The sequence below is a fragment of the Sciurus carolinensis genome, chromosome 8 (genome assembly GCF_902686445.1).
Source record: "Sciurus carolinensis chromosome 8, mSciCar1.2, whole genome shotgun sequence".
In the NCBI taxonomy this organism is placed as follows: Eukaryota; Metazoa; Chordata; class Mammalia; order Rodentia; family Sciuridae; genus Sciurus; species Sciurus carolinensis.
The window spans coordinates 138,501,015-138,525,185 of NC_062220.1; the positions used below are offsets into that span (position 1 = coordinate 138,501,015).

Genomic DNA, 24,171 nt, shown 5'->3' on the forward strand with positions numbered 1-24,171 from the left:
ATTGTGTCTTCAACTAATTTTTGTTAGATTTGTCACCGACATACCATCGGTACAGCTCAGGACGGTTCATGTTGTCTAACCCAAATCTGCGTCTGACTTCCCTGACTTACGAGGGTTTTTACAAAGTCTCTGAATTAGGAGCCAAGGGAAATCGATGTTTAACCGATGTATTTTTTTTAAGTCTTTTGGAATTTCATCTGTGGTGCTGGGGCTTGGACCCAGGCCCTCCACGTGCCTGGCAAGAGCTCTGCCCTGGAGCTGCACCTCCGGTCCTTTGTCCTTTGAGACGGTTTCTCTCCAAGTTGCCCACACTCGCCTTGAGTGTGGGATCCTCCTCCTCAGCTGGCAGCTGGGATTGCAGGTGTGCGCCCTGCGCCCCGCTCCTTGGCTGGTCACATGCTCCCGGGGCCTTCCTGTCCTTAGCCCCATACCCTGGGCCAGCAGATCAGAGGCTGACCTGAGTCCAGCCCTTTCAGTCTCCAGACTCCAGGCTTCCCTGTGGCCCCTGGCCCTTGGGTCAGTCTGCTGGGCACAGTGCTAGGGATGATGGACGGGCAGCTGGGGAGCGGAACCGCACTTCTCAGGCTCGGAAGCTGGAACCCAGATCCAGGTGTGGCGGGCTCGCTTCCCCCTAGAGGGCGTCTTCTCTCAATCCACCTGGGAGCCCCTCCGTCCTCATCTCTGCGTGAGGACGCCAGTCCTTCTGGACTCCACTCCAGCGCTCAGCCTACCTCAGTCCTCTCTGTGAAGACCCGTCTCCCCGTGGTCACCTGGGGTGCTGGGGTCAGGGATTCAACATTTGAGTTGGGGGGCACGGGCGAGGGCTTTCTGTTCCCCACGGCACACCCGAGTTCATCCAGACCAGGTGGACCCAGGTGTCTGTGCCCTGAACACCACCAGATGGGGCCTCCGCCCAGTCTGGCCTCCCCTGCCCCTGCCCTGCTGCGGGAGAGCATGGGGTGCTTCTCGCCCCTGGGAAAGAACCTCTGGCCTGGATCCACCTTCCTGCGCTGCCAGGTGCTCCTTGGACGCACCTGCTCCTCAGGTGTGGCAGGTTTCAGAACCCCTGGGCGCTGGCTCGTGTTACTCAGGAGGTGGGTCCCTGGGTGGGGGCGCCAGGCGGGTCCTGCTTGTCACGTGGCCGCGGGGATCTGTCGGAGAGCACCCGGGCTGGGCCTTTGCAGGTTCTGTGTTGCGTCCTTCCGACCCCGTTTTCCAGCTGGGAAAACTGAGGCCCAGCAAGGCTGATGGTGTGAGTGGCGAAGCCTTTGCCCCTGAAGTGCCTGCTGCCGGGCAGTGGGTCCCTCGGGAGCTCTGCCCTCCCTGCCGCACGACAGCCTCGTCCCCCTGCATTTGAATAAGTCTGAACGTTGCCCCAGAGGACGAGTGGGGGCCGGCCACACGCACTGGAGCCTTAGGGCAGGTGACCGCGCCCTGTCTGCAGAGTGGAACGCTGCTCGGCCCCTCGGCCGAAGGACAGGGCCACGGGTTGTGCTGCCGCCTGGGTGAGCCTGTGACGCCATCTCGGCGACAGAGGTCAGCGCGGAGGCAGGGCTGTAGGCTCCACTCCCTGGAATGGGCAGGGCAGGACAGGGCAGTCCTGCACAGGGGCCGCAGAGTAGAGGCCACCTGGGTTGGGCAGCGGTGGGTTGCTGCCGAGTCCTCAGGCTACGCGGGCGGTGGCTGTGCTGCCTGGTGCCTTCCTCTAGCTGCAGGGCGGTGCCCTTTATGGACACGGCGGTGGTGTGTGGCGGTATGTCCACTCAGCTATTTGAAAAGGATCATGAGGAGCCCAGTGCCAGTCATCTCCCTGGGCAGGGTGCGTGTCCCTCTCCCCAGGCCTGGCTCTCCCTGCTCTGTGCGTGGTGTCTGTCCCCGAGCACCAGTTCAGGGCCTTGTGTGCGCCCAGCCCGGGTCCCCCGTGGCCTGGCTCTGCCGAGGGGGACGGCTCCTCGTCATGGCTGCGGGCAGCAGAGTTCCGTGGCTGAGTGGGCGCCCTCGCCCTGGTCCCGCTCTGCCGTCCCCGTGAGCTTGGGTTTGTGTTTCTCAGCGTTCTCCAGAGGAACCCAGTGGTAGGGGACCTGCCAGTGGATTCCTTAGGTCAGCTGCCCCAGTCGCAGGCCCGGTAGACTCACAAGGGCCATCTGGTGGCAGGAGAGCCCAGAAGACCAGCTGCTGCCCAGTCCTGGAAGCTGGACGCCTTGGGGCAGGAGGGGCCTATCGTGCAGCCCCAGGCTGAGGGGAGGCCTGGGAGCTCCCGGGAGTGGCTGGTGCCAGTCTAGGTTCAGAACCTGAACAGCCTGGAGGCCCACGTCCATGGGCAGCAACGGAAAGCATATGCGTTTGGTAGGGGTCAGCAGCCTGTCGTGGGGGCAGCCTGGCTCCCTGGGCCCTGCCCTGGAGCATCCGTGCCGAGGGTGTGGGGGTCAGTGGGTGCAGCTGGCTTCCAGGCGGACCTGACGCCGCTGGCCCTGCGCTGGCCCTGAGGACCACATTGGGGTGTGCGGGGCAGGGGAGAGTCTGGCCAGCCCCTCCTTCCGCTCATGGTTCTGGCTCAGGCCGTGCTGTGCTGGCTCCCCGCTCCGAGGAGGGGCGGTCTCGGGGGGCGGCACCCCTCCGGCGCGCTCCCGCGATCTTAGGGTCGTGTTTGTGTTGGGGTGAGTGTGCGTGTGGTGGCCCCTTCTGTTGCTTCAGGGGCGGTTTCTCCTGATACCCGGTTCACACGCCAGACGACTCGCTCGCTCGCTCGCCTGTGGGGTTCGGCGCCTTTTGGTTGACTCAGTGGAGCGCAAATGTCTTTGCCGAATTTAGGACACAGTCGTTTCCGGAGAGACCTTAGCCAGCGTGGTGGTGCACCCCTGCCATCCAGTCACTTGGAGGCTGAGGCAGGAGGACGCCACGCTGAGGCTTGGAGAGGCCCTTTCAGAATGAAAGGGCTCTGGTGTGGCTCAGTGGCAGCACACCCCGGGTGGAAGCCCCAGGACCAAAAGAGCAAGACCCTCTTGAGCCCTTGGCCCTCACCCTGCTGCCCGCTGCCCGCTGCCCCTGGCAGGAGCCGCGTGCTGCCAGATTGTGCTCAGGGTTGACCTGTCCGCTCCCGCGAGCTACGTTCTTCCCCTGCTGGTCCTGTGTCACCTCCCAGAGCTCAGGGCTCACTGCGTGACCAGATCAGAGGGCGGTGGTGCTGTGGCCAACTTCATGGGGACCCTTTCCTTGTTTCTGCAGTTTTTGACCAGGCTGACCGAGAGGTTCGTGCTGGGGGTGGACATGTTCGTGGAGACCCTGTGGAAAGTCTGGACGGAGCTCCTGGACGTCCTGGGACTTGACGGTAGGTGTGGGACACTCGCGGCCCCGCGGGTGCTGGTGGGGGTGGTGCCTGAGGAGGCTGAGGGCGGAGCACCGGTGTTGAGTGGGGGGGGGGGGCAGCCGTCAAGGCTGCCGTCTCCAGTCACCTGTGGGCCGAGGAGCAGGGCTCCTGCTGTCCTGGGGGTTCCCTGGCAAACCATGGGGTCCTGGTTTATTAGGACCCAATGAAAATAAAAAGCTAGTCATTTGGGGAGGGGCTTCCAGGGAGAATCAGGTGCTCGCGGATCTGGGGAGCCCTGCGGGGTCATGCGGGACCCCAGGGGCGAAGCTGTGGTGGGCGTTGGGGACCAGGAGGCCACCACACCCCACAGCTCCTAGGTGTGCTCGCCGCGGAAGGGGCCGGGCAGCCAGGGCCCTGCTGCCGCGTCGGTGGGAGTGCCGGGTGGGCAGCGCACTGCGCGACAGGGCAGGTGCCTGTCACTCGCCCTGAGCCAGGCAGAGGTCGGGTGCCTCCTGCCCCAGCTGCCCTTGTGGCAGGGGTTTCAGGACTAGGCTTGGCAGGTGGTGAGGGGCCTCTCCGTGTCTGGCCATCCCACCCTGTGTCCTCCTTCCTGGGTGACTGTCCACCTGTCCCCAGGGTGTGGTGGGTGGCAAAGCCTTCAGTGTTCATCTGGGGGCTTCAGGAACTGACCTGGGCACGGTCCACCGTGTGCAGGCTTTTATGACAGAGAAGACTCCCCCTGTCCTGTCGGGGTTCTTCTGTGGCACCCCTGCTTCAGCATGAAGCCACCATCCAGCCATGGCCAGCGGGCCTGCGGTGTGCCAGGCTCTGCTGCCGCACGAGGGGTCGAGGCCCCTGCCCTTGGCCTGTCCGGAGTGAGGCCCAGTGTGGGCGCTATCCCCACGTCTGCCCCCAGGGTCCTGCTGTGGCCTCTCACTCTCCCCAGGAAGTCTGCAGGTGCCCTGGTGTCAGGGTCTCCCAGCCGCCTGCAGGATGGCTGAGTGCGAGGATGCAGGCCGGCAGGCAGAACCCGCAGAGGGAGGGGGCCCGGGAGGCCAGCCCAGCCCAGACGCCAGCTTCTGAGCCCGTGGACTCAGGCGGGACGCGTCTCGTCCCGTCAGGAGATGTGCAGCCTGCGGCCTGTATGAGCTGGGGTCTGCACTGGGGGCTGGTCGCGTGGACACCAGCTGCCTGGCCGGACCCCAAGGCCGGTCCCAGGGCGGGCAGGCTGGTTGGCTTTCATCGCTGGGACCAGGACGCCCGACGAGCGGCTTACAGGGGGAAAGGCCTGTTTGGGGCTTGGGGTTTTGGCAGTGCAGTGGGTGGTGGGTCGCGTCCTTCGCTCTGAGCGTGGGTGGGGCCGCACACCGTGGTGGACCGGCGGCGGGGAAGCTGCCGCCTTTGGGGGGACCCCAGTGGCCCACCACCCAGCCTCGCCCCCCTTGCCTGTGATCGCCGCCCACTCGGCCCGATCGGACTAGGCGGGGTCAGTTACAGCTCTCACACTCGGTCTGCCTCGCCTCCCGCGATGGCAGGAGCTTTGGGGGCACCGCACATGCGCCCCACCACGCGGTGTTGGCTGTGGCTGCGCCGGCGTGCCCGCCTGTCTTCCCCCGCTGCACCTCGCTGGCTCGTGCCTGGCACAGAGAGGCCTCCTGCTTATGCCGAGGGCAGGAAGACGGGGCTTGTGGCCTTTCCGGTCAAGGGGTTGCCTGGTGTCCTCAGGAGCCGGCCCTCCCGTGGGAACAGGTCTGTGCAGATGTATCCAGCTCAGGGAATTCACCAGGATGCGCGTGGCCCTCGCCCTTGTCGGCCTTAGAAGAGGCGGGAAATTTGGGCGCAGACATCCAGGGAAGAAGAGTGGGGAGGCAGGGAGGCCCCCCGAGACCCGGGGAGCTCGCAGAGCCCGGTATGCACGGGGCCTCCAAGTCCCTGGGCAGCCTGGACACCCACCCTACAGATGACAGGCCGTGGCTTGAGCGGAGCCTCGTCCGGAGCAGCTCAGGGCCGGTCACGCTCTGTCGCCAGTCCGCGGCCGGGAGCCTGTTCCCAGCCTCATCATGGAGGCTGTCTCTGAAAGGCCTCAGAGGAAGCCAGGAAGCCGCCTCGCTGCTCCTCGGCGACTCGGCAGCAGCAAGGCCCCTGAGAACACCGTGCAGCCCTCCCGGGACCTGGCTGGGCCCACACGGCCCCGGACGCGCAATCCCGTGCAACCCGGCGACCCTGCCTGGAGGTTAGACGCTCAGTCTCCCTTCCCTGGCCGGGAGCCCTGGAGACAAACCCGATTGCAAGACATTGCGTGTGGCCTGGTCGCAAAACTGCAGCGCAGGAGCGTGCCCCTGGCCACGCGGGAGGGACAGGATAGTCATCGATGGCACTGAGAGCCACACTCTGTTCCCTGTGAGCAGCCGGTGCGCCCAGCGGGAGGAGGCTGGCTTTGGGGTCGGACTCGCCCTTCCTGCTAGGACAAGAGCCTCAGCATCCGAGGCCCTGCCAGTGTGTCCCGGGCTTGGAGTCCCGTGTGCAAAGAGCTTCGCTGGAGGCTGCAGGTCGAAGGTGGATGTGCTGGACCGAGGGCCCAATCCCCTCCTCGTTTGTGAGGGTGGTGGTTCAAATAGAGGCTGGGCAGCCCAGAAGTCCACACATGGCATCCGCTTTCCCAGTTGGTGGCATGTCTGTGATCCTTGAGACGCTGGAGGCTGAGGCGGGAGGATCACAAGTTCCAGGCCGGCCTCAACAACTTAGCAAGACCCTGTCTCAAATTAAAAAATAGGATGAGCTGGGGTGTAGTTCAGGGGTAAAGCACCCCTGGATTCCATCCAGAACATTCTGATTAGTAAAGAATAAAAGAAAAAAGGAGTGAAATTGACTTTGATAAGGTGTTTTTGTTGATGGAACCAAAACATTGTCTCCTGAGCTTGTAGTCAGCGTGGAGGCTGCTGGTGCGGCACCCGTGGTCTTCAGGGGTAGGCTGAGCATCCCTGCACTGAACGTTCAAAGGCGCATGTTCTGAAATTGGGCCGCCTTTTCTCCTTCCTTTTTTGAAGCCTCGGGGTTGGAACCCAGGCCCCTCCCATGCGAAGCACACGCTCCACTACTGAGCTACACCCCGGCCCTGATCAGAAATGTGCTGATCACCAGTCAGACTCTGGAAATGTCTCAGATTGTGGGACGTTGTAGATTTAGGATGGGGGGACAAGGGATGCGCAGGTGGGTAAAATCCACGCACCCGTTCTAAAACCTGAAAACCCTGAAGTCTAACCCACTCTGGCCCCAGGCACCTAGGATGGGGGTGCCCAGCCCCTGCCAGGCCTTGGAAATCTGGTGTGGGTTGGAGGCACAGCTCGGGAAGGGGGCGTGGACGGGCACGTGGTGGGCAGGGGAGCCATGGGAAGGTGCAGGGTGCAGAGGGTGGCCGCCCTTCTCTCTGTGCCTTCGCCTGGAGTCTTAGCCCTGGGGGTGATGTGAGCTCCCCTTGGCGGGGGGCTTACCGCTTCCTGCCCGTGGATCTGGAGGCTGGGCAGTGCCAGGCCCGGCTGGGCAGATGGTGTCCGGTGAGGCCCCTCTGTCTTCGCCCTGGGGACGGGCAGCTCCCTGGGCCTCTTCCGTGGGACACCAGCCCCGTTGTGCTGATCACTGCCGAGCCTCCTGTTGCTGTCACTCTGAGGTCAGGACTTCAGCGTGGAACTTGGAGGGGACATGGACACTCAGACCCCAGCCCCTGTGACGGCTCCTCGTTCCTGGAGAATGAACGAATCACAGCGAGGCTCAAACATTGCCGTAGGTCGTTGAAGGAGTTGTTTCTCCTGTGGGGTCGGCGGGCGGCGGCCCCTGAGCAGAGGCTCCCGGGGTGGGCGGGTACCCTGGAGCACGGTGGCCTCCTCTGCGGGCCCAGGTGTGCAAGCCCGTCCCGCGTAGCCCAGGAAGCCGCGGAGACGGCCCTGTGGCTTTCGGGGGTCCCGGCGGCCCCCATGTTGAGTCGGGCTGCTGCTTGCGGGGTGGGTCCTGGGCGCCGAGCCCGTGTGTGTGCGGTGATCCGAGTTCCGGGCTGGGAGACGCTGGTCCTGCGGATGCATCAGGGCTCGGTAGGAAGACTGGCCCAGAGAGACCGGCCGAGTGTCCTGGGCAGGGGACGCCCGGGCAGAGGGGGCCAGCGCAGGGCTGGCTGCGTGGGTCCAGTTGCCAGGAGGACGCAGCTGTAGATGTTTTCCTGGGTGACGGGGAACTTGGAGCCATACTCGGGGTTACCTGGGCTTGGTGGCCTGCGGGGTCCGATGTCTTTATTCTTGAAAGGTGCATGGTGGGACTTGGGGTCTGCATCTTGCGGGTGCTTCAACCTGGAAGAAGGTGTGTGCGTGTGGAGAGAAAGCCAGATGTGGGGCTGGGGAGATAGCTCAGTCGGTAGAGTGCTTGCCTTGCAAGCACAGGGCCCTGGGTTCGATCCCCAGCACCCAAAAAAAAAAAAAAAAGAAAGAAAGCCAGATGTGTCCGATGTTAATGACTGTTTAACGGAGGTGGTCTCGGTAGCGATATTTGTTTTGCTTTTCTTTCAACTTTCTGGGGTTTTTTGTTTTTGTTTTGCAGAGCTGGGGACTTTGTGCTTGCGAGGCAAACACTCTACCAACTGAGCTACACCCCCAGCCTCAACTTTGTTTGAGTTGGGCACACAAGAGACACCACTCCTCCATTTCACTCCCCACCCCTACCCTGGGGATGGAACCCAGGGTCTCCCACGTGCTAGACACGCCTAGACCAGCGCTCTGCCACTCAGCCCTCCCCAGCCCCCCCCTCCATTCCTACCACGAAACTCCACGTGAGAATAATAGATCCAGAGCAACAGAGGCTTGAATAACAGTGGCTTAGTCAAGACGGGGCTGATTGCCATCTTGTGTGTGACGTCCAGCGAGGTGGTTAGGCTGGTGTGATGGCTCTGCTCCACCTCAGGCCCAACACACCTATTTTTTTGTCCCTTCTGTAGGCAACGCCCCTTTCTTCCTGGACCAAGATGGCTGCTGCAGCTCTAGTCGTTGCGTCCACATTCCAGCAGGTAGAAAGAGGAGGTGGTAACGGGCACATTCCCGTTCCTTTTGTAGATAACTCCTTGAAGCTACTGCCAAACGTTTCCGCTTACCTCTCTTTAGCAAAAAAATTAAGTTATGTAAGTGTACGGAAGGCTGGGAAATTTCTTTATGCTAGGCAACTATGCACCCAGCCTGAAATTGAGCGTTTATTGCCGTGGAAATTGGAGGACAGTTCATAGACTCTGCCCCACTGTTCAGAGGCATTTTAATGCTGTTTCCCGTATTTTTTTCTTTTTTTCAGTGCTGGGGACCCAGGGCCTCATCCACGCTAGGCAGACGCTCCACCACCGAGCGACTCGGCCAGCCTGGAGGGGGCTTTAAGCTCGTACCCCGCAGGCCGTCTCAGGGCTGCCCGTGTCCTCTCGCAGGGCCCGGTGCGAAGGCCGGGGTGCGACCTGACTTAGCCTGGCTGGCCGCAGAGGCCTGTGAAGCCAGGCCCCCAAGCTGGGCCCCCGAGCCGGGAGTGACCGCCTGTCCTCTGCTCTGTCCCGCAGTCTCCAACCTGTCGCAGTACTTCAGCCCGGCCGCGGTGGCCAGCAGCCCGGCCCGAGCCCTGCTGCTGGTAGGCGTCGTCCTCCTGGCCTACTGGTTCCTGTCTCTGACCCTGGGCTTCACCTTCAGCGTCCTGCACCTGGTCTTCGGCCGCTGCTTCTGGGTCGTGCGGGTGGCGCTCTTCGCCATGTCCTGCGTCTACGTGCTGCACAGGCACGAGGGCGAGCCCGAGGGCGCCGTCCTGCCGCTCTGCTTCGTGGTGGCCGTCTACTTCATGACCGGGCCCATGGGCTTCCACTGGCGCAGCGGCCCGGGCGGCCCGGGGGCCCCCGGCGGCCCCGGCGTGGAGGAGAAGCTGGAGCACCTGGAGAGCCAGGTCAGGCTGCTCAACGTCCGCCTGAACAGGGTCCTGGAGAGCCTGGACCGCTCCAAGGACAAGTGAAGGTCCGCTGGCCGGCTGGGTCCACCGGTCAGGAAACAGAGAGGAAGGAGGAGACCACGCACACCAGCCCCCAAGACACCTCAATAAACAGCACCCGGCAGGACAGCGGCGCGAGGCGAGGCCTTTCTACCCGCGCCGACCCGGACCCGTTCCAGAAGGACCCCAGGTGGCGTGCAGAGCCCACGCCTTGTGTCGTTAGTAGAGGAGACGTTTCTAAACCCAGGTGTAGCCACACTAGCTGTACAGCACGCGGTCTCTGCATAGACCACAAAGTTAATTTTCCAAGCATTTAAATACATCTTTTGTAGGGCGTTTAGCGAGGGCAGCCTGGTCAGCTTCCGCGGGACTCGACGCGGAGGGGAGAGCGTGCCCAGTGGCCGTCTTCCCGTCTGTGCTTCCTCTTCGTAGGCCGAGCCCTGAGCTGCACTGCTGGCCCGCAGCTGCCGCGGGCTTGGCCAGGGGTCACTGCTGAGCCGTTGCGCCCAGGCCGGGGCTCAGCCTCTCGGACCCACAGGGACCCTGGCGGCCGTGTCCGTTGCGTTTCCGAATGCGGAGTCCCAGGTCTCCCGCCCTTGAATTCTGAGGATTTTGGCCTCAGCAGCTCCGCAGGGAGGGCCCAGCTGAGGAGCGTCCCTGGGATTCGGGCCCAGCTGCCTGGCCGAGTCACAGGCTCTTCAGGAGCATGGCTGCCCGGCCAGGCCCGTGCGGAAGGCTGTCCCCGGAGGGCGTCTGGCTCACTGACTCGGGTCCTTGGTGGAAGGTGGACATGGCTGTCCCTCCTTGGGGTCCGCTCCGCTTGTCCCTGTTCTCGGGAAGAACGAGCCGTGGCGGGATCGGTACCGATTCTCCTGGAACCTTCTCGACCCCCGTGTCAGGTGCTTGCTGTGCAGAATTCGCCACGTCCTCGTTTTGGGTGGTCTCCGGGGGCAGAGCGGAATGGACGCCGCAGGTGGACGCCGGTGGGAGTCCTGGGCCAGGCCGTACGACCTTCACAGGACCAGGCTCTGATCGCTGTGGGGTCACCACTGCAACCACGTCCCCAGCGCCCACTCGGCCCTGCGCAGGGCTTGGTGGAGGAGCCCCCATCTGACCGCACAGAGCCCGGGCCTGCAGGTGCCGGCTGGGAGCGCGCTGGCTCCTGCCGACTCCTGCAGCTTTGTTCCCTTTGCAAGGACCTGGGACCGGGCGCAGGTGTTGAGGGGTGTTTCCTAAGCGTGCGCGTCTCCGGACCCGGACTCCCCAGCTTTCCTGGACCCTTCCCTGTTCTCCGGGGTTTGCTTGGGCACATCTGCACTCGTGGGCATGTGAGCACAACTTGAGTGGACGCCATCCCAGTCTCGTCACTCAGATGCTATCGGTGAGCCTGGTTTTAGTCCACGGTACAAATACGGCCCTGGAGGCCACAGTCAGCCTCTGGCCGCGCCAGGGTGATACCAAAAGATGGCTTTGCCAGCACCGGCCAGTGGGGATTTGGTGTTCTGTGCACAAAGCTGACGGTTCCTGCCCTGCTGGGGCTCCACTGGCCCCAGGTCATCGTGAGATGACCGGGCTGCCCCTGTCCTGGGGTAACACCCACTCCGCCCTCCGCCTGCCCTCCTGGCAAGCATGGAGAGACCGTCTCTCTCCTCCCCGTCCGTGGACAGGCACGCCCACCCGGTGCCGGCAGATCAGGCCGCAAACCTCAGCTGGAAATCACTGTGGAAAACACACACCATTTTTCCGATCTGGCCCCTGTAGCTCTGAAGCCAGTTTTATAGCTTGGCACCCACACGCAGAGGATGCCTTCCTTTTTAATGAAGAAACTATCGAGCAGCGTCACTTCGGGGTCGAGCGTTACTTGGAATTCTGATAGAAACCCGAGAGGGTAGGTTTGAGGTTTGTGTTTGGGTGTTGGTGCTGGGGTGGAACCAGGGCCTGGCATCTGGCTGGGTGAGAGTCCTTTACCACCGAGCCCCAGCCCAGCCCAGCCCAGGTTTGAACGTTTCTGAATGGTTTTAAGTTTAAGTTTTGCTTTGTTTGGGTCCAGTCTTTTCTTGTTTGTTTGGTAGGGAGGATTCCACCCAGGGGTGCTCCGCCACTCAGCCCCAGCCCCAGCCCCAGCCCGTTTCCTTTTTCCTTTTGAGACAGGACCTCGCTGAGTTGCTGAGGCTGGCCTCCCACTTCCCACCCTCCTGCCTCAGCCTCCTGAGCGGCTGGGATTATGGGCGTGTGCCACGGCGCCTGGCTATTTGGGCATATTCCTAACCCCCAACCCTGAAGGCCTTCTTTCCCCTTCTCTCCATTTCACGGAAGCTTCTAGGGTATCTCCTGCCCCCGACATCTCTTTTCTTTCTTCTCTCTTTTCTATGTGGGAAAATGTATTTTTGTACCATAACTCATAACCTTGAAGAGAAACCTTTTTTATATCTTCAGGCCTGTAGACCCTATTAGCACAACACGTCACCGAGTGTGACATTAAGACAAAAATTTTGATGACAACTGTGGATCTGTCATAATTAAGAGTCAGTTTTTTTAATATCTCCAAGTTAATCAGTGTTCACTTCCTGATGCCTCATATCACAGTGAATGTTCCCTTTACCAGGCACAGGAAGGGGTCTGGAGAGGAACGGTGACCGGCAGCTCTGAAGGGCTGGGCCGTGCGGCCATGCTGGCTGCGTGTGCGGTGGTCTCTCCTCAGGCGGGTGGCCGCGTGCACCGGAAGCCCTGCTCCGTGCGTGGCCCACACCTCTGGCTCTCTTCCCGTCTCTTCTGCTTGGTGCTTGGCCCCCCCGTGGCTCCTGGCGACAGAGCAGCCCCGGGCTGTCCTGAAAGCTGGCCTCGTGAATGGTGCCGGGCCTTATTCACACGGGGGGCTGCCTCTGCAAGGTCTCCACACAGGTCCCCATGAGGCCACGTGGGTCACGAGCAGAGGGAGCGGGAACTGGGACAGGCCTCTGCGCCTGGCGGGAAGTGACCGGGTGGGAACTGAGAACATGCGAGTTGGGTCAGAGGCCGGGAGAATCCTGACTTCTGTGGCCTCTCTTGGGCCCTGGGATTAGCAGGCCTGCAGAGGGGTTGCAAATGGCGTTCTGGAGCCAGCCCAGAGCCCCAAGTCCCTGGGCCTGGACCTTGTGGCCGGCGGGAAGCCCCAAAGACTGCGTTTCCGCAATCCTTGCTAGTTTTTCTGTCTTTTGAGTGCTGGGGATTCGACCCAGGACAACTGACGGCTGAGCCACATCCCAGCCCTTTTTAGTTTTTATTTTAAGACGGTCTCGCTAAGTTGGCTGAGGCTGACCTTGAACTTGCCATCCTCCTGCCCCAGCCTCCCAGGCTGCTGGGATTGTGCCCCACTGCCCCACTTCGTGGTAGTTTTTAAGACGGCCCCATGAGTGAGATCTGGCTTCCGGGTGGACCCCGATAGCCTCTGGCGGTTTCTGAGCCTGCTGGTCACAGAGCCAACTCTCGCCCTCCATCTTGCGCACCAGAGGGACTTCCTCGGGCTCCTGAGTGTCGCCCGGCCCCTCCCAGCCTTTTCATTCACCTGTGCGGTGCCGGGCTGGGACCCGGGACCAGTAAGCACGTGCTGTCCCACAGAGCCGCCCGCCAGCCCGCGGCCTCGGGTTTGTAAAAGCCACATTGTCACCCGCAGAATTTCTACTTGGACGCCGTGTTCTTCGCCTGTGAACCGTAGAATTCTGTGCTCTTCACGGGACCGAACACAGTCCCCTCAAGGTGGTCAGCGTGAGGTGGGACCTGGTGCCCGGGGCCCGTGCCGCGCGCGGCCTTCCTCCGTGGGTGCGACACGCACCACTTCTCTTGTGGCACAAAAATCTGTCACTTGCACCGTTGACTGAAAACCTGTGGCAGCTAGCGGTGTTACCGACCGCCCGTCCTGAGGTCCGGTGTTCCCCGTGTCCCTGTGACCACAAGGGTTCCCGTGATGGTGACGCCCGCCAGGGAGTTCCTTCCCTCGTCTCCCCTGGAGAGGCCCCCGTGCGGCCCTCGAGGGGCGGTGGTGTCCCGCGTGCCTGGTGGGAAGCGTCCCCTCGATGGCAGCCGGAGGGGCGCCGGCACTCGGCTCCCTGGGCCTTGGGGAGTGGATTCTGCAGACCTAGGTGTGAATGTCTTCTGGCTTATCATTTCTTTCCTTTTTTATTTTTTGCGAAGTGAATCTGTACATTCCTCTTATTTATTAAATCACTGGCTTTGGTGTTATGTAGAGATATTTGTAGATTGATTTCAGAACAGAATTAAAATATTGTGAAAATTACAGCTTAATAAATGTTTATTGTAATTCCTTGTATGGACTCTTACATTTTTTGGGGTACTGGGGATGGAACCTGGGGGTGACTGATCACTGAGCCACATCCCCATCCCTTTTTATTTTTTTCTGGAGACAGGGTCTCACTGAGTTGCTTAGGGCCTCGCTAAGTTGCTGAGGCTGGCCTCAAACTTGTGATCCTCCTGCCTCAGCCTCCCGTGCAACCACGCCTGGCTTGAACTTCTTGAATACATTTCAGCACATTATCCAAACACGTGTGGGGTTCTTCCAATTTCAACGTGTTATGTTGATTCTGTGATCTTATTTTCCAGTCTGAGGAGGGTCACTAAGCCTTGTATTCAAGTGTTCGGTTGGATATGTGTCGCCAGATAAAACAGAAGAGTTAAATTTGAATTTCAGATAAGCCGCCGGTGCCCTTTAGTAGGACTGCACGTCTCAAGTATTGACTGAGTTGTACTTAGCGCTTGCACTGAAAAGGTTGGTTTGTCCGACGCACCCTTCATCCGGTGTCCTGTGTCCCCTGTTAGGTCAGCCCTCCACCCAGCCTGAGCCAGGGCTTTCCTGGGCACTGAAACTCCTTTCCTTAGCAAACCTCGGAGAAAACCTCCCACGCTCCCGTAAGGGGCAGTTTGGGGTGGTCATGGTGGTGCTGTTTGCAGGCAGCCTGGGCTGCCGGTGGTTTGGGGGACAAGCAGGGTCCTTTTTTTGTGTGTTTTAACAGCTTCATGGAGCTGTAATCAGTCAGGGCCCACGTCCTGAGCGCTCAGCTTGTCAACCTCTGACTGGCCTCGAATGCGATCCTCGTGCCTCAGCCTCCCGAGTTGCTGGGACTACAGGGATGTGGCATCATCACAGAAAAAATCTATTCATTTTTTTTGAATCTGCACGTCACTCGTAGCACTGATGGGTTCGATGTGGACAGGGCCACGGTGGGTCCAGAAACCCGCTGGGAGGGTTAGTGTACAACGTGGCCTAAGTCACACCTGCAGGGACCGGAGCTCAGGTGGTGCTGTGGGTGGACCCCGCCTTCACAGGTCAGAGCCCTGTCCCCATGTGGTGGTGTGTGGAGACGACGGGGACTTGGAGAAGGGACTGGGTTGGGATGAGGTATAAGTCACACAGTATTTTTTATTCATTTACTGGTACCAGGGATTGAACCCAGGGAGCGGAGGTGGTGGCAGGAGGAGGTGGTGTCCTGAGGAGGGGGTGTCCTGAGGAGGAGGTGTCCTGAGGAGGGGGTGTCCTGAGGAGGGGGTGTCCTGAGGAGGGGGTGTCCTGAGGAGGGGGTGTCCTGAGGAGGAGGTGGCCTGAGGAGGTGGTGGCCTGAGGAGGTGGTGGGAGGAAGTGGTGGCCTGAGGAGGAGGTGGCGGGAGGAGGTGGTGGGAGCAGGTGGTGGCCTGAGGAGGTGGTGGCAGCAGGTGGTGGCCTGAGGAAGTAGTGGCCTGAGGAGGAGGTGGCGGGAGGAGGTGGTGGGAGGAGGTGGTGGGAGCAGGTGGTGGCCTGAGGAGGTGGTGGCAGCAGGTGGTGGCCTGAGGAAGTGGTGGCCTGAGGAGGTGGTGGCAGGAGGAGGTGGTGTCCTGAGGAGGAGGTGTCCTGAGGAGGGGGTGTCCTGAGGAGGGGGTGTCCTGAGGAGGAGGTGGCCTGAGGAGGAGGTGGCCTGAGGAGGTGGTGGCCTGAGGAGGTGGTGGGAGGAAGTGGTGGCCTGAGGAGGAGGTGGCGGGAGGAGGTGGTGGGAGCAGGTGGTGGCCTGAGGAGGTGGTGGCAGCAGGTGGTGGCCTGAGGAAGTGGTGGCCTGAGGAGGGGGTGGCGGGAGGAGGTGGTGTCCTGAGGAGGTGGTGGCAGGAGGAGGTGGTGGGAGGAAGTGGTGGCCTGAGGAAGTGGTGGCCTGAGGAGGTGGTGGCCTGAGGAGGAGGTGGCGGGAGGAGGTGGTGGCAGCAGGTGGTGGCCTGAGGAAGTAGTGGCCTGAGGAGGAGGTGGCGGGAGGAGGTGGCGGGAGGAGGTGGTGGGAGGAGGTGGTGGCAGCAGGTGGTGGCCTGAGGAAGTGGTGGCCTGAGGAGGGGGTGGCGGGAGGAGGTGGTGTCCTGAGGAGGTGGTGGCAGGAGGAGGTGGTGGGAGGAAGTGGTGGCCTGAGGAAGTGGTGGCCTGAGGAGGAGGTGGCGGGAGGAGGTGGTGTCCTGAGGAGATGGTGGGAGGAGGTGGTGGGAGGAAGTGGTGGCCTGAGGAGGGGGTGACCTGAGGAGGGGGTGACCTGAGGAAGTGGTGGCCTGAGGAGATGGTGGCGGGAGGAGGTGGTGGGAGGAAGTGGTGGCCTGAGGAGGGGGTGACCTGAGGAGGGGGTGACCTGAGGAAGTGGTGGCCTGAGGAGGAGGTGGCGGGAGGAGGTGGTGGCAGCAGGTGGTGGCCTGAGGAAGTGGTGGCCTGAGGAGGTGGTGGCCGGAGGAGGTGGTATCCTGAGGAGGGGGTGGCCTGAGGGGGTGGTGTCCTGAGGAGGGGGTGGCCGGGGGCGGTCTCTGAGTGGACGGAGCTGGTGTGCTGTGTGCACACGCGTGTGCCATTGACCTTGGCAGACCTGCAGCTTCCCGATGCTGTCCTGCGGCCTCGGGGTCTTAACCGGAGGAGCTCAGATCCCACCCGTCGCGCAGCAGGGAAGGCCGCGCAGCCTCCCTGCATGTCCTCTAGTGGCCGCTGACATGCGCTCCAGTCCACACCGGCGTTGACGGCGCGTTGACTGTTTCAAAAGCCACGAGCCCTGACGCTGCAGCTGAGGTGTGGGCTGGCCGTGGCTCCGGGGCCGCGCCTGCCTGGCGAGTGTGAGGCCCCGGGTTCGATGCCCAGCGCCCCGTGTAAAGAAGTAACATGAAGCGAAGGATCCACGACAACTCGGAAACCGAGGAAGCGAAGGATCCACGACAACTCGGAAACCGAGGACGTGCAGCCTCCGAGTTGCCGAGTTCAGGATATGCAAAGGCGGAGTCCAGCGCCGGGACAGTGGTTTTGCTGGTGTGGCAGCGGATGCTGCTGGGCACGCTCAGGTCTCAGGCAGTCGGGGACGGCCAACCGCTTCCTGGAGTGCCCGCCCGGTGCAGGGTCTCCAGGACCTGCCGGTCAGCCTCCGGGTGCAGGAGGGTTAGGGCGGGCAGTCGCTCGGCACCCTCGGTGGCTTCCTGCGGTGCAGCCGGGTGGCCGCCCAGTCTCCACCATGCTGCGTGCTCCAGGCCGCCGCGGTCCTCCTTCATTTCTGGGTGTCCTTCCCTTGTCCCCTCCTTGGCGTAGACGCCACGTCAGTGACCACCAAAGGAGGCAATGGTAGTGACGATTGTGATTTCAAAGGCGAGGCCCCCGGGTCCATCCAGTGCTTCCACCTCTGGACCAGCCCCAGGCCGGGTGAGTGGGCAGAGGCCCAGGGAAGGAGCCACCGCGTGCTGAGCGGAGCAGCAGGAAACTTCATTACAGGGAGCCAAGGGGCGCTGTCCCTTTTCTTGTGCTTTAGAAAGTCCGGGCCATTTCTGGGGCTCCACGGCACTGTGCTTGATTGGCCTGTCTCGGCCGGCGGTGACGAGCAGCCGTGAACTGGCCTAGTGCACCTGTGAACCGGGTCTCCTGTTTTCTGGATGGATCCACCTAACTGTGGCTCATAGCAGGGTCAGTAAACCGTCGCCAGCTGCGTTCTGGGAAGTTTCGTTGGCACCTGGGCTCACCCACTCACTAAGTACCATCTGGGTGCCTTCCTGGTGCAAGGAGTTGACTGATCCCAACAGGGCTGCCCAGCCTACCCTGCTTCTCTGTGACCCTTCACAACAAATGTCAGTGACCCCACCTGGACCTGTGCTGTCCAGCGTGGTAGCTTCTGGGGTGAGTCTCGCACAAATGGAAATGTGCTGTAAGTGAAACACACAGGGAGGTTCGAAGACTGAAGACATGGTATAATTTTTTTTTTTTTTTTTGGTAACAGGGATTGAGCCCACGGGTGCTTTACCACAAAACCACATCCTCAGCCCTTTTTATTTTTTAATTTGAGACAGGATCTCACTAAGTTGCTGTGGACCTCACTGAGTTGCAGAGGCTGGCCTCGAGCCTGCGATCCTCCTGCCTCAGCCTCCCAATCCCTGAGATTACAGTTATGTGCCACTGTGCCCAGCTCATCTGTTTCTTTTTAATGGTTTACAATGTAGCCACTGGAAAATTTTAACATGCACAAATGGCTTGCATTGTATTTCTGTCAGATGGCAGTGGACTACACGAACACCAGGAGGACAGGGCCACATGTCATCGCTTTGACTGCAGTCCCTTGGGTTTATGAGTTGGAGCAGGGTCATGGCTGTTTGTTCCTCTGCCACCCGAATGGTCCTTGAGGAGGGAGGGAGTATGGGTAGGTCATAGGTGCTTGATGCACACTTTTTGGGAACCAAATGACCCTTGAAGTTCGAGTCTCAAAACTTGGGACAGTCATTTGTTTGCATAGTCCAAGGTGCCCTGTGTCTGCGCCAAGGAGTGTTCTCGTTCTGGGATGACCTGATGGCGGGAGGGTCAACTCTCCCGAAGTGTCAGCCAGTTCTGGCTTGACTTCCGCTGGTGTCCTGCAGACCATTGTCAGATGCAGGTGGAGAACTTCCAGTTTTTGCTGGAATTTGGGAAATGAGGGTGCAGAGGAAGCCCGTGGAGTAGTGGCAGGGTGACTATGCCCCTCTTCCCTCCTCGGGCCCCTGAGTGCTGCCTGCCTGCTCTGCCAGCCTGCTTGCAAAATCGCAGTCGCCCTGCTGAGAGGGGAGTCGCTGTGTAGCGCAGGAGAGGGGGCCCAGGCCCAAGGTCAAGTGCCTGGGCCTGACCCCACCCTGCCTGCCAAGCCCATAGCCGCATCAAATTCCGCCCTTTCCTCACTGCCTGGAGGAGGTGTGGCTCTTGAAGTTTCTTTTCAAACTTGCACAAATGGAGACATTAACTGGGGCCCTGAAGAAACTGGAACAGCCACACCGTTGCTAATGCTGCAGGGTGGCCTTAGGGGTGGTGAGAGTTAGTATTTGTAGTTAGCGGTTTACAAAAAAGAAATTATTTTCCATTAAGCCAAGAGCAAATCCCTGTTTTGTCTGGGACTAGAGCAGTTGAGTGACCTGCTCAAAATGGCACAGCCGGGCTGGTGCCCCAGCTCTGCTTCAAACCCAGGTTTCAGCCGCGTGCTGAGGCGGGGCCAAGTCCAAAGGTTCCCTCTGTTGAGACTCACATGTATTTAAAACGACATCTGCATAGAGCTATCTCTTCTGACAGCAGTTCGATACTTTCAAATGCCTTTACTTGTCATTCTCAGTCACTGAAACCAATCTCCAGCTGGGCTTGGAAAATAGGGGTGTGTGTGGGGGGGCTGAACTTCAACCCCAGTCCTTTTTATTTTATTCTGAGACAGGGTCTCCCTGAGTTGCCTAGGCAGGACTTGAACTTCCCATCCACCTGCCTCAGTTTCCCGAGTCACTGGGATTACAGGTGAGCACCACCAGCCCTGATGGAACACAGGATCTTAAGTACTTTGACAAGATTTTAGATGCTTAGGGGACCTTCGTTTGGGTTGATCCTTTCCAGACACTTTTTGGCCTTCAGGGGTCTTAAGTTGCTCCAGGCAAAGAGGCCGTTTGACCAGGACTCAGGATCTTGTAGCAGGTTGGGTAAAAGCATTCTAGCTCGTCACGTCAAGAGTTCGACAAAACAAGGGTACAAATCGTATTCTCATTAATTTAGGTTTCAAAGGGCTAAAATTGCCCCCCCCAGCTACTCATTGATTAGTGTATTTTTGCAGCATTGGTGACTGAAGCAGAGCCGTGCCCGGGCCAGGCAAGCACGGCACCCCTGGACCACGCCCGCCTTGGGTTCCTTCATCCATCCATTCCCTCATTCACTCGCGGGCTTAGGCGTGGAGTTCTCGGTGTGCGCCAGCTTTCCCTGTTCAGAGTAAGTGATGTGCATTGCTCTCTCATTCCCTCGGGAGAAGAGGTGGGATTTTCCAGAGGCTACGAGCCTTGTGCAGGGCACATGAGGAAGAGTATGCACGGGACTCCAGACGCTCTGAGGTTCAGGCACCCGCCAGGGTCTTGAACCTGTCGCTTCTGGACGAGCAGGGACACAGTCAAAGCTACAAATTGGTGTTCGGTGGACGCTGAGTCTCCTGCCTTGTCCCAACCACAATCACAGTCACCTTCCCTAAGGCAACCCTGTCACCAGTGCTTGGGATTCCTGCTGGGGAAACCCCCATGACTGTGTGAGCAAATACGTCGTGCTGTAACCCAGAGCATCTTATACACACCTTCCTGAACTTCGGTGTGTTACTATTACTGTTTTACATACAATTCAGCCAGCTAGCCTGTTCTCTGAATGGCCAGATAGTATCCCATTTTAGGGGTTTGCCATATTTATTTGACCATTCCCTTATGGTGGACGTCGAAGATGTGGGTGAACGTGGTGGGTCAACGACTGCATTTCCTGCATAGACTGATTCACTTTCATTCTCGTTATAGTTCTATCATGTGAATTTTTGGACTTGGTGTGGACTGTAAAAAAAAAAATTGGATGTTCAGTTTTGTCTCTAGTCTTCCAGGAACGAGGCTGTTAATTTGGTCTCCTCCATCTTTCCACATTTGAGATCAGTTTCGTGGCAACTGAACGAAGATGTGCGCTTATGTCCTTGCCTAACGGATAGGACTCACTTAACCCATCCATTACAGCTGCTCCCAGCCCTTCCCTGTACAGGGAATTGAACCGAGGGACTTTCTACCACTGAGCTACTTCTGCAGCCCTCCCATTTGAAATGTTATATATTTTGAGACAGGGTCTCACTAATTTCCCCTGCTGGGCCTCAAACTTGTGATCCTCTGGCCTTAGCCTCCTGAGTCGCTGGGATTACAAGTGTGCACCACCATGCCCGGTTCATTTCCATTGTTGATGCAATGAGGGGGTAAGGAGTCAATAGTTATACCCCTTACCTGCAGGCGACAAGTAGATGCCTGAAACTTTGGATAGTACTGAACTTTATATAAACTAGCTTTTTCCTGTACATACATATACCTACCATAATATATATATACATATATATGTAATATATATACATAATTATATACATAATTATATATATGTAACATATATATAATATATATACACATATGTATAATGTGTGTGTATATATATATATATATATATATATATTTGTGTGTGTGTGCATGTGTGTGGTTCTGGGGATTGAACCTAGGACCTTGTCATGTGAGGCAAGCACTCATGCCATACTTTATTTAAAAAAAAATTCTTTTTAGTTGTAGATGGACACAAAAATCCTTCATTTTATTTGTTTATTTTTTATGTGGGGCTGAGGATGGAACCCAGAGCTAGGCAGGTGGCTCTACCACTGACACAACCCCAGCCCCATACCATAAACGTTAACTTGTGACTTAGGCTTCAGAATGTCAGACTGAACTCCTCCAAGGGAAAGTGGTATTTTTCTCTGGTTTTGTCCTGGGGTTGGGACACGCAGCAGTGCCCAGGTGAAGATCTCAACTTCCAGCTAGATGCAGTGCTGCCTGGCAGTGCCCGCAGGACTTGGTGGCGCCCCAGGATCTGACCAGTCCCCGCTTCCTTTCCCAGAGCCTCATCCCAGGGCAGCCAACCTAGGCAGGCGGCTAACCACAATGTACACGTCCTGGCCCTGCCCTCGCGAGCCATGATGAGAGCTCCTCCTATCCATTTTGGTGTTCAGGCCCACTGTTTGGACCACTCGGGGATGGGGATAGGGGAGGTGGAGGCGCTGGCTTCGCCTTGCCCTGCCACAGTCTTCCTTGGAGGGCACCTCTTTGTAGGGATCCAGTCTGGGAATTCCCAAAAAAATGCTCTGCGCACCACGTAACCAGGGTCCTTAGAGGGCAGGGTGGGAAAATGTCTCCTGGCACCTATCGCAGTGAGCAGTTCATCAAGCCCAGATGGCAACCGTCCTGTCTGAAGCAGCCCCTGCCTCACCTCCACCCGGGCCACGTCCATTCCGTGGCCCGCGGACTGACGGGGAGGTTTCCATCACTGACTCAGCATCCGTTCCCTTCCCCGCGCTGTGCGGTGAAGCTCCCTCGGATGCGGCGCACCGAGTCTGGCTCATCCCAGGAGCTGGTGAATATGCGAACACGTAAACGGAGGAAGAAACGTGTTCCAGCGCCGCAGCGCGGCGCCACCGCCGAGCCGGTTCGACTCTGGAGCGCTCCATGGTGAGTGTTTCCGTATTCGCGGGACCGCGGGACCGCGGAGGGGCGGGGCCGACTTGCCACGCTGTTCCAGTTGTCAAGGTGACGGCGCTCGGTCTTCGCGGGCCGAGGGTGACTCCGCCCCACTGCCCACTCCCATTGGGCACGCCCTTTCAGATCCCCTTTCGGATTGGCTGAGAGGGCGCAGCCCATGCGCCGGAACGCCGTGCGATTGGTTGGCACTCAGGCCGGCCTTCCGCGGTCTGAAGGCCTGGGCTGATGTGGGTACCAGCCCTCCGCCGGCCAATCAGAGTGTGAGCTGAGCGTGGCGCGTGCGAGTGCCGGGGATCCCTCCGCGCCGCCGCGCCCGCGGGCCTGCGGCTTCCGTCGGCCGTCAGAAAGCACAGGCAGCGGGCCGGCCAAGAGTGGGCTTGCCTGGGCGGAGGACCGCGAGCAGCTTCGCCCAGAAGGGGCTTCCCTGTGCCAAGTCCAGACTCTCGCTTGACTTCCTTAGGAAAGAAGTCAGATTTGTCCATCAGTTGATCTGAAAAAAATGACCACCACCAGCCGGGCGCCGTGGTGCACATGCCTGTGATCCCAGCGGCTCCGGAGGCTGAGAGAGGAGGATCGCAAGTTCCAGGGCCAGGCTCAGCAATTTAGCGAGGCCTATACTTTTATATTTAGACCTTGTCTCTAAATAAAATATAAAAAGGGCTGGGGATTGTTGCTTAGTGGATTAAGCGCCCCTGGGTTCAATCCCCGGTGCAAAACAGCAAACCGAATCATGGAAACGAATAGGGAAATAGAGGTGCTAATAAAAATAAAACTTAAATGTGCCAAAAAGCTTACTACAGGTCGTCCAGACCTGCTCCTTCTGCACCTGCAGTCTTCCCTTTAACGTCCGGGAGCGCCCCACTCGCGCTTGGCGCCTGGAGGCACAGAAGGACCTGAATTGCCTTTGAAGAGAACAATGGGTAGAAACGGTTTCTGGGCGCTACCTAGAATGGTAGCCCCATGCTATGCAGTGAGGTGTGGTGTGGGGGTCCAAGCAAGGAGCAGCCTTCCTGCGCACCAGGTAGAACTGGGCCAAAAAGGAACGGGGAACAGTGTGCTCCCTTGTGTGAATGAGCTCTCCTCGCGCCTTGTCGCGGGCCGTCTCCTTTCATGGTGTGTGCCTGCTGAACACACTAGAGACTTTGTATTTGCATTAATCCCTTTTGTCTGGAAACTTGGCTTCTGAAGGAAGAACATTAAATTTACATAAGGGGAGGAAAAGCCAACTCAAGCCAGAGGGTGGACAGTCGCCTCTTCGGGTCACCTTTCTTGCGGTGTTACTAGCCCCGACAGCAGACGTGAGAGGGCTTGCCGGGCTTGCCTTCCACCTTGAGGATGAAATGAGGCCTCTGCACGTGGAATCCCTCCGCCTCACTATTAGCAAAGGTAACTAGGGCCAGCGCTACCAAAATCCCTATTTGTGGTCTGTTACCTGGGTTGTGGGGGTGTGGACAGCAGGTCTCAGATGGAGAACAGCGGCAAGGTAAACCCTGGCCTCTGGGTATTTGCCCTGAGTCCACACTGGCAGGTACCATTAGGGAACAGTGCATTCATGTAGCAAACACTGCTGTGTGCCTACCTCGTGCCAGCGCAGGGAGAAAGGTCCTGCCCTCACAGAACGTCGCCATGATGCGGAAACAGAAGGAAAACCGTGGCAGACTAAGGAGGAGGAGGATTTATCCTTTTGCCTTCGGCGGAAGCTGGTGACACCACACGCAGGGGCCTGGGGAGGGCAGCAGCGTGTTTACTTACACACGTGTTAGCCATACCCACGGGCCCTTAGAGAGGGTGGCATTTGAAATCATGACAAATGTCTGTCAGGTGACACCAGCAGAAATGGGCCGACTCATCAAAACCTTGTTGGAAACCCATTTGCCAAAAACCCATTCACTGAATTTGCAGAATTGTCCGAATTTACCAATGTATCAAAAAATCGTGTTTCATGGCTGGATCTTCTTGATTTAGATTTAGTGAAAAAGAATAGTCTTTTGATTTTCTTTCTTTATTATAAGCAAACATACTTTATGAATATATGTTTCATGAATATACCATATGTATATATATGTAATATATGTGTGCACACACGTTTATCTTTGTGTGTGTGTGTGTGTGCGTGCGTGTGTGCGTGCGTGTGTGCGTGTGTGTGCGCGCGTGCGTGTGTGCGCGTGTGCGTGTGTGTGTGCGTGCGGGTGTGTGTGTGTGCGTGCGTGTGTGTGTGTGTGTGTGCGTGTGTGTGCGTGCATGTGTGTGTGTGCGCGTGGTGCTGGGGATTGAGCCCAGGACACTGAAGCACATGCTGGGCACGTGCTCCACCACTGAGCAAGCCCAAAGCC

At 59.1% G+C, this 24,171-nt stretch overlaps 1 protein-coding gene across 6 annotated transcripts in view; it reads left to right on the forward strand.

The window, feature by feature from the left end:
• Positions 1 to 24,171, forward strand: part of Bri3bp (BRI3 binding protein) — a 34,591-nt gene that overhangs the window by 8,256 nt on the left and 2,164 nt on the right. For 5 of the 6 annotated variants that reach the window (XR_007109832.1, XR_007109831.1, XR_007109834.1 and 2 more), the window contains exons 2-5: positions 3,226 to 3,328; positions 19,369 to 19,520; positions 21,669 to 21,805; positions 22,297 to 23,224. Coding sequence is in view for 1 of the 6 variants with exons in the window: in XM_047561357.1 (XP_047417313.1) it covers positions 3,226 to 3,328; positions 8,883 to 9,322 (543 nt within the window). In the remaining 5 variants the exon portion in view is untranslated. Of the gene's footprint in view, positions 1 to 3,225; positions 3,329 to 8,882; positions 13,605 to 19,368; positions 19,521 to 21,668; positions 21,806 to 22,296; positions 23,225 to 24,171 lie in introns of those variants that run through there. The other variant, XM_047561357.1, reaches the window with a different exon arrangement.